The following is a 16,467-nucleotide window of genomic DNA, read 5'->3' as shown; positions in this document are numbered from 1 at the left end:
GCTGCTCTCAGCCACTCCCTGCCCAGCCTGGATTTGTGCTTGGCATTGCCTCAACCCAGCTGCAGGACCTTGCCCTTGCTCTTGCTGACCCTCCTGAGCTTGGCTTGTGCCCACCTCTGCAGCCTGTGCAGGTCCCTCTGGATGGATCCTGCCCTCCAGCCTGGCTGCTGCACCACACAGCTTGGTGTGGGCAGCAAACCTGCTGAGGCTGCACTCAGTGCCTCTGCCCATGGCACCCACAGAGATGCTGAACAAGACTGGCACCAGGACTGATCTCTGTGGGACTCTTCTTGTCCTTGGCTTCCACTTGACCATGGAGCCATTGGCAGCCACTCTTTGGGTGTGGCCACCAAGCCAGTTCTTTATCCACCTGGTGGCTCACCCATCAAACCCATGGTATGGGGGAAAAGTGTCTCTAATTTGTGCACTTTAAAAGTACACAGCTCCTGGGAAAAAAATGCACAGCTTCTGGGAAGTTGGACCCCTCTCAGTCCCCCAGGAACCAGATGCCCCTCACTGGGAGGGATGCTGATCAGCGTCCAACCCTTGTGCCACTTGGGGAGCTGCTGTGCTCAGTTCCTCTGCAGCACACTTGGCACACCACAGCCCTGAGCTCTCTGCTCGGGCTGGCTCTCCCACACCACACCGACCTCCTTCCCTAGGGACAGACAGAGTGGCCATTGCCTTCTCGGGCCGGGGACAGAAGGGGCCCTAACAGCTGGGCCAGGCTCCTGAGGAAGCTTCAGAGCATCCAAGCAGAGGCAGGGAGCTCCTGAAAGCAGCAGTCCCTGCTGTAGATGGTTCCAGCTGCAGGAAGATGGGAAATAAAGAACCTCTTGTGAGTAACCTTTCATCCTCCCATGGGAAACTCAAGGCTGGATGCTCATTGCTGCCATTCCTCCATGCTAGAGCTGTTGCAGAGGCTGTGCAGCCCTCTCTGGGAAGGCCTGGAGCACAGCCCTGGGAGGAGAAGCTGAGGGAGCTGGAGGTGTGTAGCCTGCAGAAGAGGAGGCTCAGGGCAGAGCTCATTGCTGCCTGCAGCTCCCTGCAGGGAGGCTGTAGCCAGGTGGGGTTTGGCTCCTCTTCTAGGCAAGCAGCAACAGAACAAGGGGACACAGCCTCAAGCTGTGCCAGGGCAGGTTGAGGCTGGATGTTAGGAGGAAGTTGTTGTCAGAGAGAGTGATTGGCATTGGAATGGGCTGCCCAGGGAGATGGTGGAGTGGCTGTGCCTGGAGGTGTTGCAGCCAGTCCTGGCTGGGACACTTAGTGCCATGGTCTGGTTGGTTGGGCAGGGCTGGGTGCTAGGTTGGGCTGGATTCAATGCTTGATTCAGTGATTCTGTGGTCCACAGCATCCACCAGCTGAATTTTGGTACATCTCTCCCCGGAGCTCATGCCCACAGATCCTTCCTCAGAGGCTTTACACATCTCTGTGCCCATATTACCTCCAGACCTGAGCACCTGCTGCCAAGACCCCCCTAAGACCCAGCCCCCTCTTTTCTCCCAGTCATGAGCAGAAACCCAGAGGGTAAAGGGCAGGAAGGGTGTTTTACATGGAGGCACACAGCTGCAGCCCCCAACTCACCTACTGCACACCAGCACCAGATCCATGGACCCACAGCACAGCCTTGGCACCAGAATCCAAAGAGCCAGGAGGAGTGGAGCAGTCCTGGAGTATCACAGTGTGGTCCCCAGATAGGGTCTGGTGCAGAGCCAGGGGTGGGCAGAGCTCTGTCCCCTCTGGGGGCCCCTTGGCTACCTGGGCACTGGCACTCACCAGCTCTCTTCCCAGCCTGTCCAACAGAGCCATCTCCATGCAGAGCACTACTGAACTGTTTATTGAGAAGAAGGGGGCAGGGGAGGGGGGCAGGCTCCCCAGGACCCCTCTGCAGCTGACCACACATGTGGGGAGAGGTTTGCAGCCTTGGCAAAAGGCAGGTGCAGGCTCTGCTCACCCAGCAGGCACTTGCAGTGCCAACCTGGGGATCTCCTGTGGCACCTGCCGAGCCTCAAAGCACCAATGGGGAGTGATGGGCACTGGTTTCCAGGGGGGGAGTGTGTCCCCACTTTGGTGTGGCCAGGGAGCTGAGGCTGTCCCCATGATCCCTTCAGCCTCAACAGCCAGAGGGAGGAGGAAGCAAATCCAAGAGGGTCACTGGAAAAGCAGCTGGGACATCCTCCACTGCTTGGTGCCACTCTCCACCTTGGCCTTTAGCTGCTGCTGGCTTCTGTAACTCTTCCTGCCCCACACCCAAGGCAAGATCCTCATTCAGGCAGAGTGGGCACTGGCTTGGGGCACATCCAGGGCATGGAAAACCAAGGAGATGGGCACTTCTGTCACGGGGAGGACATCAGCTTCCCAGACCCATCTGCAAACACCATGCCTGGAGGTGCTCAAGAAACCTGTGGCCATGGCACCTGGGGACATGGTTTGGTGGCCACGGTGGGGCTGAGTTGCTGGTTGGACTGGATGACCTTGGAGGGCTTTTCCAACCCAAACAATTCTGGGTTGCTGAACACCACAGCAACTGCTGCTCCTCTCAGAGGGTGATGTAACTGCACCTCACAGTGCCCTGCATGAGGAAAAGGGGCAGCATGGCCTGGCAGGTGTAAGCTGCACACATGCACATGGCACAGAGCTGTACCACGCCAGCTGCACCCCGTGCTGCACACTCCAGTGGCTTGGGTGCAACCTAGGAACAGCATGTGCAGGAAAACCCTTCCTTGCCATGGGCACCTCAGTGCTTCCCTGCTCCTTGCTCTCATCCACAACCTCCACCAGCTGAAGGGGCAGTGCCAGCAGCCCCATGTGTGCCACAGTCCCACCAGGAAGCACTCGTGACACCCCGTCTGGACACATCTATTTACACCAGGAGAACCACAGATACGGGGTGAGGAGCCAGCAATGCCAGCTGCTGGCACAGGCTGCTGCCCCCTGCCACTGCCAGCCGTGCGAGTGCTTTGCCCAGCTGCTGCCAGGTCACCCTCCACGCACTGGGCGAGGGCAGAGTCACTCTGCAGGCTCTGTGTATTCCAGGGCTGGGGGCAGGGGGCAGGTCCCTGGCTGCAAGGGCAGCCCTGAAAGAGGTGGGAGATCTGCTGGTAGCTTCATGCCCTGGTAGTCACCAAGGGCAGGGGGGCCCCGTGCCAACCTGAGAGGCACAGCCCAGGCAAGGCTCCGTCCCGGTCTTAGTCGTTCTCGCTCTGCAAAGGAGAGAGAGAGGAGAGCAAGGGCGAGGTGCCACGGGCGGCACCCAGCGCCACCCATCAGTGCCCTGCCGTGCCCACTCACCTCCATTTTGCTGTATATCCAGCTGAGGAGCTTTGTCACCCGTGTGTAGACGCCAGGCTTGTTCTTCTGCCCACATCCTGTGCCCCAGCTGGTCACCCCAGCCACGTACCAGCGGCCGTTGTCCTCACAGACCAGGGGCCCTCCGCTGTCACCCTGGCACGGAGGGGCAGGGCAGTGGAATCATCACAGAATCACAGAAGCAGTCAGGGTTGGAGGGGGCCACAAGCAGCAGCCAGTTCCAACCCCCACCTGCCATGCCCAGGGACACCTCACACTAGATCAGGCTGGTCAGAGCCTCATCCAGCCTGGCCTTAAACACCTCCAGGGATGAGGTTGCCACCACCACCTCCCTGAGCAACCCCTGCCAGGCCCTCACCACCCTCATGCTGAAGAACTTCTTCCTAACCTCCAGTCTGCCTCTGCCCACCTCCAGCTTTGTTCCATTCCCCCCAGTCCTATCACTCCCTGACAGCCTACAAAGTCCCTCCCCAGCTTTCTTGTAGCCCCCTCCAGATACTGAAAGGCCACAAGAAGGTCCTCTCGGAGCCTTCTCCTCTCCAGACCGAACATCCCCAGCTCCCTCAGTCTCTCCTCACAGCAGAGCATCTCCAGCCCTCTGCTCAGTAAGGAGAGGGGACAGGAGATACCCCTCTGCTGGTACCCAGCCAGGTGACACTGGTGGAAAAGCAGGCAGCCTTGCTGGTGCCATGCCAGCCTGCCTGGTGTGCCATGTGCCCCCCGCTCACCTGGCAGGCATCCTTCCCTCCCTGCAGGTACCCAGCACACATCATGCGTGGGGTGAGGTAGCCCTCGTAGACCTTATCGCTGTTGCAGATCTTGTAGTCAATCAGCTTCACCTCGGCCTCCCGCAGCCTCGGGGATGTGTTATCTGCAAGGCAGGAGCAGCTGTGGGGCAGGAGGGGCTTTGTTGTGTCCCCCTCTGCCATGCCCAGGACCCTTCACAGTACTGAGCAGTGAGGGAGGACACTGGCACCCAGGTGCTGTGGGAATGGCTCTCCAATCACAGAACTGTTTGGGTTGGAAAAGCCCTCCAGGACCATCCAGTCCAATCAGCAACCCAACCCTGCCGTGCCCACCAAACCATGCCCCCAAGTGGCAGGGCCACAGGGTTCTGGAACACCTCCAGGCATGGGGACTCCACCACCTCCCTGTGCCAGTCCCTGACCACTCTTGTGGCAAAGAAATTTTTCCTCCTCTCCAACCTAACCCTCCCCTGGCACAGTTTCAGGCCATGTCCTCTCCTCTTATCACCTGATAAGCAGGCAGCAGAGCCCAGCCCTCAGCTCCCTGCAGCCTCCTCTCAGGGAGCTGCAGAGAGCAATGAACTCTCCCTCAGCCTCCTCTTCTCCACACTAATCATAGGATCACAGAATCAACCAGGTTGGAAGAGACCTCCAAGCTCAGCCAGTCCAACCTAGCACCCAGCCCTACCCAGTCAACCAGACCATGGCACTAAGTGCCTCAGCCAGGCTTTTCTTGAACACCCCCAGGGACGGTGCCTCCACCACCTCCCTGGGCAGCCCATTCCAATGCCAATCACCCTCTCTGTGAAGAACTTCCTCCTAACATCCAGCCTAGACTTCCCCTGGCACAACTTGAGACTGTGTCCCCTTGTTCTATTGCTGGTTGCCTGGGAGAAGAGGCCACCCCCCACCTGGCTACAGCCTCCCTTCAGGTAGTTGTAGACAGCAATAAGGTCACCCCTGAGCCTCCTCTGCTGCAGACTGCACACCCCCAGCTCCCTCAGCCTCTCCTCATAGGGTTTGTGCTCCAGGCCCCTCACCAGCTTTGTTGCCCTTCTCTGGACACGTTCCAGCACCTCAACATCTCTCTTGAATTGAGGGGCCCAGAACTGGACACAGCACTCAAGGTGTGGCCTGAGCAGTGCTGAGTACAGGGGCAGAATAACCTCCCTTGTCCTACTGGCCACACTGTTCCTGATGCAGCCTAGGATGCCATTGGCTCTCCTGGCCACCTGGGCACACTGCTGGCTCATCTTCAGCTACTATCTATCAGTACCCCCAGGTCCCTTTCACCCCCAGCTCCCTCAGCTGCTCCTTCCCAGCCCTGTTCTCCAGACCCTTCCCCAGCATTGTTCTCTCCTCTGGACACCTCCAGCTTTTCAATGTCCTTCTTGGAGGGAGTGGCCCAAAACCAAACCCAGAGTAGCTCAGCAGAGATGCAGGAGGGTTCTGAGCTCGGGCCGTGGCAGACAGGAGCTGTGTCCTCCCTCACCTTCGTTCTCCTTGGTCTTCCCGAAGCCGGTGATGAAGCAGGACCTGCCGGTCTGGAAGCGCTGCCCGTGCATGGGCAGGCAGGCAGGGCGGACCTGGGCTGCAGGAGGCGTCAGGAGCAGCAAGCAGGGACAAAGGCATGAGTCACCCAGCAGCTAAATACCCACTGCAGTCACCAGCCCCGCAGCTAGGGAGGAGCCTGCTGGCAGCAAAGGCTCCCCACTCTGTGCCCACCCAGGCAGGGTCCCTGCTGCGTTGCCCGTGGTGGGCGCAGGCAGCAGCACCATGCCAGCTGCACGGCTGAGTGTGCCAGGCCATGCCAGGGGATGATGTGGCACATCCCAACAGCAGCGTGGCCTCAGCGGAGCAGGATGCTCCAGCTGGCAGCAGCTCAGGGGATAGCTCTGAAGGGATCTACGTTGTCCCTGCCCATCCCCCAAACTCTCTGTTCCCCCCAGTGCCAGCCCCAGCCAAGCCTGCCCTCAGGGCACAGCAAGCTGAGAACCCCACCTGAGAGTGCCAGGGGCCTGGAGAGCTTCATGAGGGCAATGTCGTAGTCGTCGTGGTCGTCGCTGTAGTTGGAGTTGATGATGACCTGGGACACAGGGATGCCCTCTGCCTGCTGCTTCAGGTCCGAGACCCCACCGTACACCTTCCAGTCGTCCAGGATCTTCATGCTGTTCCTGGGCAGGGCGAGGAGAGGGCAGCAAGGAATGAGGCCCTGGGCTGAGCTCTGGCACCCGGTGCCCGCAGGGCACTGCGGGCAGCTGCCGGCAGCAGCACTCACATGAAGAAGCAGTGGGCAGCGGTGAGCACCCACTGGGCATCGATGACGGTGCCCCCGCAGATGTGGATGGGGCCGTACTGCACGCTGACCTGCCAGGGCCACCTGCTCACCGAGGTCTCCTTCCCCCCGATGATCCTCCCCGAGATCCTCTGCCCGCAGGCTGCGGGGAGAGCAAGGCTGAGACAAGGCAGCCTGGGGGCATGCACACAGTCCCCTCCTCCCCCCAGTCCCGGGCACCAGCCCTGCTTGGTGCACTCGTCAGGACCAGTGGAGATGAGGGGGATGCTGGAAGATGCCCTGTTTGCCCAGCACTGCCAAGGAGAGGAGGACAGGGCTCTCCAGCCCGCCTTGGCAGTGCCCACCCTCGGCCAGGCAGCCCCCTTACTTGTGCAGCGGAGGGAGACGTACTTTCCTGTCAGACACTGGGAGCTGTGGGACAGAAGAAGGAGGTGCAAACCTCAGCCCCAGACCTGTGGGAGCAGGGCAAGGGCAGGGATAGGAGGTGGCACTGCCTGGTACCTGTTGAGGCTCTGCTGGATGGTCTCTCGCTCGTCGCTGACGGTGAGGCTCTTTCCAGAGATGTGCAGGGGGATGTACTCAGTCTGTGATGCACTGAGAGGGGAGAGGAGAGGGGCAGTGAAGATCCCCCCCAGCTGGCCACCAACCCCCTGGCCCTGCCTTCTCAAAGAGGGTCTGGGCACTAAAGCCAGTTGGGGACAGGCTGGAATGCCTGGAGCTGGACACAGCCTCCAACAGCAAGCACAGCACTGGGTGGGGAACAGCAGAGTGCATCCTGCACCCAGCCAGGGCAGAAGCAATACTCAGGGGCTGACAGGACCCCAGCACCCCAACAGGGTCCCTCCCAACAGAAGAGGGACATAGACCGGCTGGAGCAGGTCCAGAGGAGGCCACAAAGATGAACGGAGGGATGGAGAACCACTATTATGGGGACAGGCTGAGAGAGTTGAGGCTGCTCAGCCTGGAAAAGAGAAGGCTCCAAGGAGACCTTAGAGCTGCATTTCAGTAGCTGAAGGGGACCCACAGGCAGGCTGGGGAGGGACTGTGCAGAAAGGCTTGGAGTGATAGGATGAGAGGCAATGGTTTGGAGCTGGAGCAGGGCAGAGTTAGGTTGGACACTAGGAGGAAGCTGTGCACAGGGAGGGTGCTGAGACACTGGCACAGGCTGCCCAGGGCTGTGCTTGAGGCCCCATCCCTGCAGCCAGCCAAGCTCAGCTTTGCTGTGTCCCTGTGCAGCCTGCTCCAGCTGGAGCTGTCCCTGCTGCCTGCAGGGGGGGTTGGACAAGATGCCCTTGGAGGGTCCCTCGCAGCCCAGTGCAGGCTGTGACTCACTTCTGGAAGCCCAACTGCCTGCAGGTCTTCCTGGAGAAGGACTCGTTCCAGGCGCTGCTGCACACCGGCAGCCACTGGCTCTCCTCGCTGGAGTAGACGTGGAGCAAGGACTGGTCGGATGTGAAGCGCACTGAGGGCAGGGAGCAGGGGGTCAGCAGCACTACAGCACCCCGGGGGTCCCCTCAGCCCCTGCACCCCTGGGGGCTCACCACAGCCCAGCTCATCACTGCGCTGGGAGCAGTCGACGATGCCGTCGCAGCGCACGGGGCTGTCCCTGCAGCTCTCGGCAGGCTCCTTGTAGATGATGCCAGTCTGTGACCTCCAGAACATAACTGGGAGCAAGAGAAGAAGCCCCTGTCAGAAGTCCCTCCCCAGCTCTCCTGGAGCCCCTTCAGGGACTGGGAGGCTGCTCTGTGGTCTCCCTGGAGGCTTCTCTTCTCTGAACAGCTCCAGCTCTCTCAGCCTGTCCCCGCAGCAGAGGTTTTCCAGCTCTCTGATCATCTTCCTGGTCTCCTCTGGACCTTCTCCAGCAGCTCCAGGTCATTCTTGTGCTGTGGACCCCAGAACTGGATGCAGTGCTGCAAGTTGGGGGTCTCCCCAGAGAAGAGCAGGGGGGCAGAATCCCCTCCCTTGTCCTGCAGGTCCCACTGCTCTGGCTGCATCCAGCCTGCCCAGGCAGGTGCTTCAAACCCACCGGCCAGAGCAGCTGGGTGGCACCAGGACTAAAGTGACTTCCCCATGCCTGTGCCAGCTCTCCACCCACAGGCTGCTCTGTGTGATGGGTCCTGCCTCCTAACCCTACGCTCAGAGAGGGCAAGTGCGAGTGCTGCTAGAGGCGCTCTGCCAAAGCCAGTCCCTGAGAAGGAAAGCACTGTGTAGCCCCCGCCCCCCCCAGGCGCCACAGGCACCCCCGCAGCAGAGCAGGAACGCCCTGGCAGTCTGCTCCTGCCTGTCCAGCAGATGTCAGGAACGGCCAGGAAATGGGAAGAGCACAACTCTCCTGCTCCCTTCGGGCTTTCCCTGGGGCACTCCTCAGCCTCTGCTGATCCCCAGCCCCTCTGAGGCATCCCCACCCTCTGCTGACCCCCAGCCCCTCTGAGGCATCCCCACCCTCTGCTGACCCCCAGCCGCTCTGAGACATCCCCACCCCCTCTGAGGCATCCCCACCCTCTGCTGATCCCCAGCCCCTCTGAGGCATCCCCACCCTCTGCTGCCCCCCAGCCCCTCTGAGGCGTCCCCACCCTCTGCTGATCCCCAGCCCCTCTGAGGCATCCCCACCCTCTGCTGACCCCCAGACCCTCTGAGGTGTCCCCACCCTCTGCTGACCCCCAGCCCCCTGAGTCCCGGCTGGGAGCACACTCACAGAGCAGGATGAGGGCAGTGAGCAGCACGATGAGGATGGAGATGCAGAAGATGAGTGCGAGGCGTCGCTGGCTCATGCAGGGAGCTCTGAACATGGAGGATCCTGGCAGCAGGGCACAGGCAGGGGTCAGGGGGAGCAGCTGCCTCTGCAGAATGCCCAGACCCTGCTGTCCACTGGCACATGGCAAGAGCTTCCTGGCTTCCCAGAGGAGCAACAAGATGTGGGACAGCAGAGTCATGCCCACCCCCACACTGTCCCCTGGCATCGCCCACCCTGCCATGGTCACCGTCCTCAGCACCCCTCACTCTCCCGGGGAAACACAAGTCTGGGGCTAAGCCTTGTGCCAGCAGTGGGCACAGGTGCCCATTCTCTGCCTCCCTCTGTGCCTCCCCACCCGAGGTGGGACAGGAGCCAGGACTGCCAGAGCCTGTCCTTGGCACCATCCTCTTACGTGGGCTCTCACAGGTCGTGCAGGCGGCCGGGGCTGCGCTGGGCTCTGGGCTGTAGGGCTTGAAGCTGATGCCAAGGACACTGTCTCGGGGCTGTGGAGCTCGGGCACTGAAGATGTTGCTGACTGTGGAGGCATGGAGGCTGGGAGGGACACTGCTGGCCTGCAAGCAGGGGGCACTGTCACTGCCAGCGACCGCTGCCCACCCACCCACCCACCCATCCCCGCGGCTGCCACCCCACCACCCAGGTGACGACAAAGGTGACATGGACCCAAGCCTCCCAGCGTGGCACTGAGATCCCTGGCATAGCATTGAGCTGCCCAGCATGGCCATCCACTGCCACCAGTGCCCGTTCCTCCTTGGTACCCTGAACCACCCAGAGAGCTACCACTGCAGTGCCACTTTCTGTGCCCTTCAGCCTGAGCCATGGCCTGCATCAGGAGCAGTGTGGGCAGCAGGACAAGGGAGGTTCTTCTTCCCCTGTACTCAGCACTGCTCAGGCCACACCTTGAGTGCTGTGTCCAGTCCTGGGCCCCTCAATTCAAGAGAGATGTTGAGGTGCTGGAAGGTGTCCAGAGAAGGGCAACAAAGCTGGGGAAGGGCCTGGAACACAAACCCTATGAGGAGAGGCTGAGGGAGCTGGGGGTGTGCAGCCTGCAGCAGAGGAGGCTCAGGGGTGACTTCATTGCTGTCTGCAACTACTTGCAGGGAGGCTGTAGCCAGGTGGGGGGTGGCCTCTTCTCCCAGGCAACCAGCAATAGAACAAGGAGACACAGTCTCAAGTTGTGCCAGGGTAGGTATAGGCTGGATGTTTGGAGGAAGTTGTTGGCAGAGAGAGTGATTGGCATTGGAATGGGCTGCCCAGGGAGGTGGTGGAGGTACCATCCCTGGAAGTGTTCAAGCAAAGCCTGGATGAGGCACTTAGTGCCATGGTCTGGTTGACTGGATAGGGCTGGGTGCTAGGTTGGACTGGATGAGCTTGGAGGTCTCTTCCAACCTGCTTGGTTCTATGATTCTATGATTCTACCTGGGGCAGCTCAAGTCCTCTCTGTCACAGCCCTCGTCCCCCTTCAGGTGGCTGCTGGCCAGATTCCCTCAGCTGCTGGCTTTGATCAAGAGCAATCAGCTGGGGACTTGGCGTGGGGTCAGCCACGCCGTGGCCCAGTTCCACGGGGCAGGTGCCCCAATTTATGCATCTGTCCTTAATTAGCCACTTGAAAAACGCACTGCAATTCCCAGCAGTTATTTAGTAACACTTAATAATCCTCAGTGTTTTCCAAGCCCTGAAACGTCCTGCACCCTGGAATGCTGCTCTGCAGTTGTGTCACTCCTCAGCCATGAGTTTGCAGCAGAAGAATCTCTCCTGTTTCCTTTCCTCCAGACAGCCTCTTCCCAGGGCTCCAGCGGACCTCAGAGAGGAGCCCACAAGAGGTGTGTTGCTTCCTCTGCCCTTTGTAAACCCCTAGAGACACATCTCTGGCAGTAAGGAGTGGCTGAGTGCCTCACCCAGACGGTAAGGGTGCTGCCAGCCAGCACAGGGCACTGCCAGCCCAGCCTGAGCTGTGTTCTCAGCAGGTCCTCGCTGCCTCTCAGCCCCACATCAACCACGTTCACACTGGGGCTGCTCAAGGGAAGCCAAACCAATCCAGGCTCTGTCTGTGCCTGCAGACACTGTCACTGCTGTCCCACAGCAGGGGCACCCCCGGGAGAAGCAGAGCTGCCAACCTTTGGCAACAGTGTGGCCACCTTGGCACTCACATCCCAGCTCACCAGCCTGGCACCACTCAGTGGCCAGGAGGTGGGTGCAGACACATCCCTCTGGGAGCCTGTCTGACTGTTGGCCCTGCAGCTGCTGGAGAGGACAATTCCCTGTGCCACGAAGCATCCTCTGCCCTGCCAAGCCAGCAAGCAGCACCGGGGCTTGTGCATGGCTCTGGAGTGGGCAGAGGATGGGCACCTTGAGCAGAGCAGGAGCCACCACTGCCAAGCTGCCTCTTTCCAGCTGGATTTTTCTCTGCCCTCGTGTTTCCTGCTGGGAATCAGGAGCCCTAATGAGCAGGTCTGGAGCCTGCTCAGGCTCATGCTTCGTGACTCTGGCTGTGCCCTCTCAAGGCGTTGGTGTCACTTCCTGGGCATTATCCCCTGAGTCACTCACCTGGCGTGGCCATGCAGCCTCCTGCCAGGGTCTGCCTCTGGCCTGAGCACCACCAGGGACACCACACCTCCTGAGCTGTGCCCCCAGAACTGCTCCCAGCCCAGGCACAGCACCCCAGGCGCCTAGGGAGCCTGCTTGGCTGCCTTCCGTGGCCAGCAGCGAGGTGCCAAGAGCCACCTCCTGGCACAAGCCTCCTACTGCTGCCTGCGGGCCCCTTGGCACAGGCACCACTGATGTCTCCTGGCTGTCAAAGGCCACATCCCCACTCACATGAGGGGGCAGGGACCCAGCAAGCAGCTCCCTGGCTCTTATGTGCTCAGGGAGGAGCAGAGGCAGTTTCTGTTTCACAGCATCACTCATCCCTTCTCACCCCTTCCCCCCTCAACAGCCACAAGCCTGAATCTGCTCAACCTGCAGCCCAGAGCCACATTGCTCTGTGCCTGACTTTCACAGCAGCTGCGTGGGCAAGCCCATGGCAGCTATGCCCCAGGTTTGCCCTCTCATGGCCTCACCCAGAGGTGCCAGGGAGCTCAGGAGAGCTCTGCAGCGTGTGCAGTGGGTGGCCTGGACTGGTACAGCAGCCTCCCACCAGGAGTCTGAGCAGCCTCACTGGTGGGATTCAAGCTCTTGCAGCAGGTATCACCCCATGAAGCACCCCTGGGCATCTCAGTGCCACATGTTAGGGAGTGGTGGGCAGGAGAGGCAGAGCTGCAGCAGGTCCTGCACCAAAGCAAGGACCTGCTCTGCAGAAACAAAGCAACAGGCAACTCCAGGAGCAGAATTTCTCCTGCCCATGTGCACACAGCAGCTGTTGGAAATGCCCAGAACAGTGCCAGAGACCTCTACACACCCAATGCTTCCCACAGCTCATGCTGCAGCAGCCAGGAACTCTTCAGGTCTCAGCTCAGCAGATCTCCAGTGCTGTTAAGGACCTCTCCAGAGATTCACAGAATGGATTGAGTTGGAAAAGATCACAGGGTCAGAGTATGTCAGGGGTTGGAAGGGATCCAAAGAGATCATCCAGTCCAACCCCCCTGACAGAGCAGGACCATACAATCTAGCTCAGGTCACACAGGAACACATCCAGACAGGCCTGCAAAGGCTCCAGTGAAGGAGACTCCACAACCTCTCTGGGCAGCCTGTGTCAGGGCTCTGGGAACCTTCCAGTCATCAAGTTCCCCCTTGTGCTGAGCTGGAACCTCCTGTGCTGCAGCTTCCATCCATTGCTGCTTGTGCTATCCCAGGGAGCAGTGAGCAGAGCCTGAAAGCCTCAGGGGTCCTGAAAATCAACCAGCCCCAACCTCCCTACTGTGGGCAGGGAACATCTCCCACCAGCCCAGGTTACTCAAGGCCTCATCCAGCCTGGCCTTGAACACCTCCAGGGAGGCTGTGGAGCACAGAAGCACAGAATGTGCTCCACAGCCTCCCTGGGCAACCTGTGCCAGTGTCTCCTCACCCTCCCTCTCTGTGCTTCACAACCTCCCTGGCCAACCTGTGCCAGTGTCTCCTCACCCTCCCTCTCTGTGCTCCACAACCTCCCTGGCCAACCTGTGCCAGTGTCTCCTCACCCTCCCTCTCTGTGCTCCACAACCTCCCTGGCCAACCTGTGCCAGTGTCTCCTCACCCTCCCTCTCTGTGCTCCACATCCTCCCTGGCCAACCTGTGCCAGTGTCTCCTCACCCTCCCTCTCTGTTCTCCACAACCTTCTTGGACAACCTGTTCCAGTGCCTCCCCAGCCTCACCGTGAATCCATCACACTCGCAAGCAGCACAGCTCAGCTTTCCCCAGGAGCCATCGATGCTGGACACTGCAGCACTCCCATCCCGGCTGTGCAAACACCTCCAATCAACACATTAAATTGCTCTTATTGTTGCCCAGCAGGAAGCCCATGCTCCTTCTCACGCTTGGCTGAGCTCTCACCTACTTTGTTGCCTTCAAAGTCTAAAGTCCGAGGTGGTTTGGGGTGTTGTTTTTTTTCGGGTCTATCAGAGCATCTAACAAACAAATTCCTCTACCACAGCTCCCAGTAACCAGCATCGCTGCTTGCTCTTTCCTAGCCGGCAGAGAACAGAAACCAGCAGCTCTAGGATGCTGTTTCTGTCAGGAGTGTGCCTTGCCCCTGCCTCTTGCTGCCCACAAAACCTTTACTCATCCTTTGCTGGCTTTTCAGTAAAAGTCAGACCCGGAGCCATGCCTCTCTCACACCCCTGGCTGCGGTTTGAACCCTTCTGATCTCCTCTCTGAAAGGTTCCGGCAGCCACAAAAGGCTTCAGCGCTGCTTGGGGGTTGATGTGGGGAGGGGCAGCACCTCCAGCTCCTTGCCTTGCAAGGGCTGGTTTAGAAATAGCTGGGGGTAAGGGATGCTGAGGACACGGAGTGGGGACACCTGGGCCAGCTCTGCTCACCTCACACCCAGCCCAGGCTGCTGGGGGATGAGTTGCTGGTGCCTGCCTGCAGCACCTGCCCTTTGCAGTATCAGGTGATAAGAGGAGAGGAAATGGCCTGAAACTGTGCCAGGGGAGGGCTAGGTTGGAGATTAGGGAGAATTTGTTTGCTGCAGGTGTTGTCAGGGATCGGCACAGGCTGCCCAGGGAGGTGGTGGGGTCCCCATGCCTGTAGGGGTTCAAGAAGCCTGTGGCCAGGGCAGTTGGGGGCATGGTTTGGTGACCATGGTGGTGCTGAGTTCAAGGTTGGACTGGATGATCTTAGAGGGCTTTTCCAACCCAAACAGCTCTCTGATTCTGCGAGCACAGCCCTCACCTCCTTCCTTCCCTGCTCTGCCCTAAGGCTTCGTGCAGAGAGGGGAAAGCACCAAACCACAGAGAGCAGAAGCACAGACCCCTGCACACAGCCACATGCTCTGTGCACTGACCTCCAGCTGCTGTGTGCACTGACCTCCAGCTGCTCTGTGCACTGACCTCTGGCTGGGCTCTGTGCACTGACCTCCAGCTGCTCTGTGCACTGACCTCCAGCTGGGCTCTGTGCACTGACCTCCAGCTGGGCTCTGTGCACTGACCTCCAGCTGGGCTCTGTGCACTGACCTCTGGCTGGGCTCTGTGCACTGACCTCCAGCTGCTGTGTGCACTGACCTCTGGCTGGGCTCTGTGCACTGACCTCCAGCTGCTCTGTGCACTGACCTCCAGCTGGGCTCTGTGCACTGACCTCCAGCTGCTCTGTGCACTGACCTCCAGCTGGAGGGCTCCGTGCTGCAGAGGAGAGGTCACCAAACCCACACCGGCAGGGGACAGTCACCAGAGGACAGCCTGGGTTGGGCTCAGGATCCACAGGTGGTGTGGAGGGAAGGCAGGGAAGGCAGCCAGCACTCAGCCGCAGTTTCGGAGTGGGAGGGAGAGCGGAAGCAAGCAGACAACACCTGCAGTGTTGCAACTGTCCCAGGGCCCAGCCGTGTCCCACAGGAGCAGAAGGACACAGCAGCTCCCCACGACTCCGGAGCATTAAGAGAGGAGAGAGGCAGCCTGGCTTAAACAGGCTGGGAGGAGCTGCCTGGAGAGGTGCTGGAGCTCCCCACTGCTGTCCTTCCCCACCGCTGCTGGGCAGCCCTGCCCTTCCCCGCCGCTGCTGGGCAGCCCTGCCCTTCCCCGCCGCTGCCTGCCGCTCGCAGCCCCGGCAGGGGCAGGGGCAGGGGCAGGGGCAGGGGCTTGGCTCCTTCCCCCGCCGCAGATCAGGTCACCGAGCACACAACAGCAGCATTGTCCTCCCTGCCTGGGAAGGCTCCGTTCTCCCCGCCCCAGTGACACCCATCCTGCAGCTGAGCTGTGCCTCCTGGCAGGGGGCAGACCCCCGGTGCTGGGGACGAAGAGGGCAGGATGCTGCCAGGGAAGTGAGATCCCCGAGCAGGTGAGGGCCATTTTGCAAGCTGAGTCAGCCCCGTGGGCTGTCCACTGCCAGCTCCAGCAGCCCTTCTGGCAGACCACGTTCCAGGGGTGAGTAATCCCTGCTCAGCCCATTCCACAGATGGGCAAACCGGGCACCGACAGATGAAGTGACTTCTCCTGCAGCACCAAAGCAGAGGGTGGCACCTGGGGCTCCTGACGGCCCATTTAATCCAAGTTACACAGCCCAGGTGGCCCAGTGGGGATGCCCAGGATGAGGTAATCATCTCCACAGGTGGGCATCCCAATTCCTACCCTGCTCATACCAAGATGCAGTGCTGCTGCCCACTTTCAGAGCCACCCAGAGCTGAGATGTGACACGACAGAGCAGTGCTGGATATGTTGCTCTGTGATCTGTGTTAGATAGGATTGTCCTGCTCTGGCAGAGGGGGGTTGGACTCAATGAGCTCCTTGGGTCCCTTCCAACTCCTAATATCCTGTGAGCCTGTGACCCAGTCAACATCTGGCATGAGCCCACTTTGCCCCTGTTCCTGGCTGCTGCCAAGGCACCTGCATGCTGAGGGGCAGGAGGGTGGCTGTTAGAGCTGGTCCTGCCACTCTTCAAGTCCCATCCACCCCATCACTGCCAGCTTTGCCCATTCCAGCTGTCACTGACATAGCTGGCGGTGCTCAGCACAGTGATTACCTTCTGCCCTCACCAGTGCCCAACCACGATGGATGTTTGCCCCATGACAGGATGCCCAGCAAGGCCCCACAACCACAACCAAGACTGAGCAAGCTCCAGTCACCCCAGTCCCAAAAGGATGGAGAAAGCTGCCAGGAGGGTGGGCAAAGGACATGCCACAGCTGCCATGCCAGCCAGAGGGCTCAGGAAGATGCAGCTCCCACAGGTGCCAAGTAGCACCAGCTGATCCTCCTGCTTCACAGAGCCGGGAGCCCAACAGCAAGGAGCTGCCACCAGGG

General features: G+C 60.2%; 1 protein-coding gene across 1 annotated transcript; it reads right to left on the bottom strand.

Moving 5' to 3' along the window:
- Nucleotides 1–2,850: 2,850 nt before the first annotated feature.
- On the bottom strand, nt 2,851–13,503 carry TMPRSS13 (transmembrane serine protease 13; the record flags this gene model as incomplete). The annotated part of the gene is made up of 13 exons (XM_064173045.1): nt 2,851–3,203; nt 3,292–3,444; nt 4,038–4,180; nt 5,548–5,646; nt 6,057–6,229; nt 6,334–6,493; nt 6,719–6,762; nt 6,853–6,945; nt 7,684–7,813; nt 7,893–8,015; nt 9,047–9,148; nt 9,498–9,657; nt 13,393–13,503. Coding segments are annotated over 13 exons (1,506 nt in total), but the record flags the coding sequence as incomplete, so codon positions are not given.
- Nucleotides 13,504–16,467: the final 2,964 nt, after the last annotated feature.

The sequence above is a fragment of the Pogoniulus pusillus genome, chromosome 38, assembly GCF_015220805.1.
Source record: "Pogoniulus pusillus isolate bPogPus1 chromosome 38, bPogPus1.pri, whole genome shotgun sequence".
Classification (NCBI taxonomy): Eukaryota; Metazoa; Chordata; class Aves; order Piciformes; family Lybiidae; genus Pogoniulus; species Pogoniulus pusillus.
The sequence above is the reverse complement of the archived record's forward strand: the minus strand, read 5'-3'. Positions and strand labels throughout refer to the sequence as shown.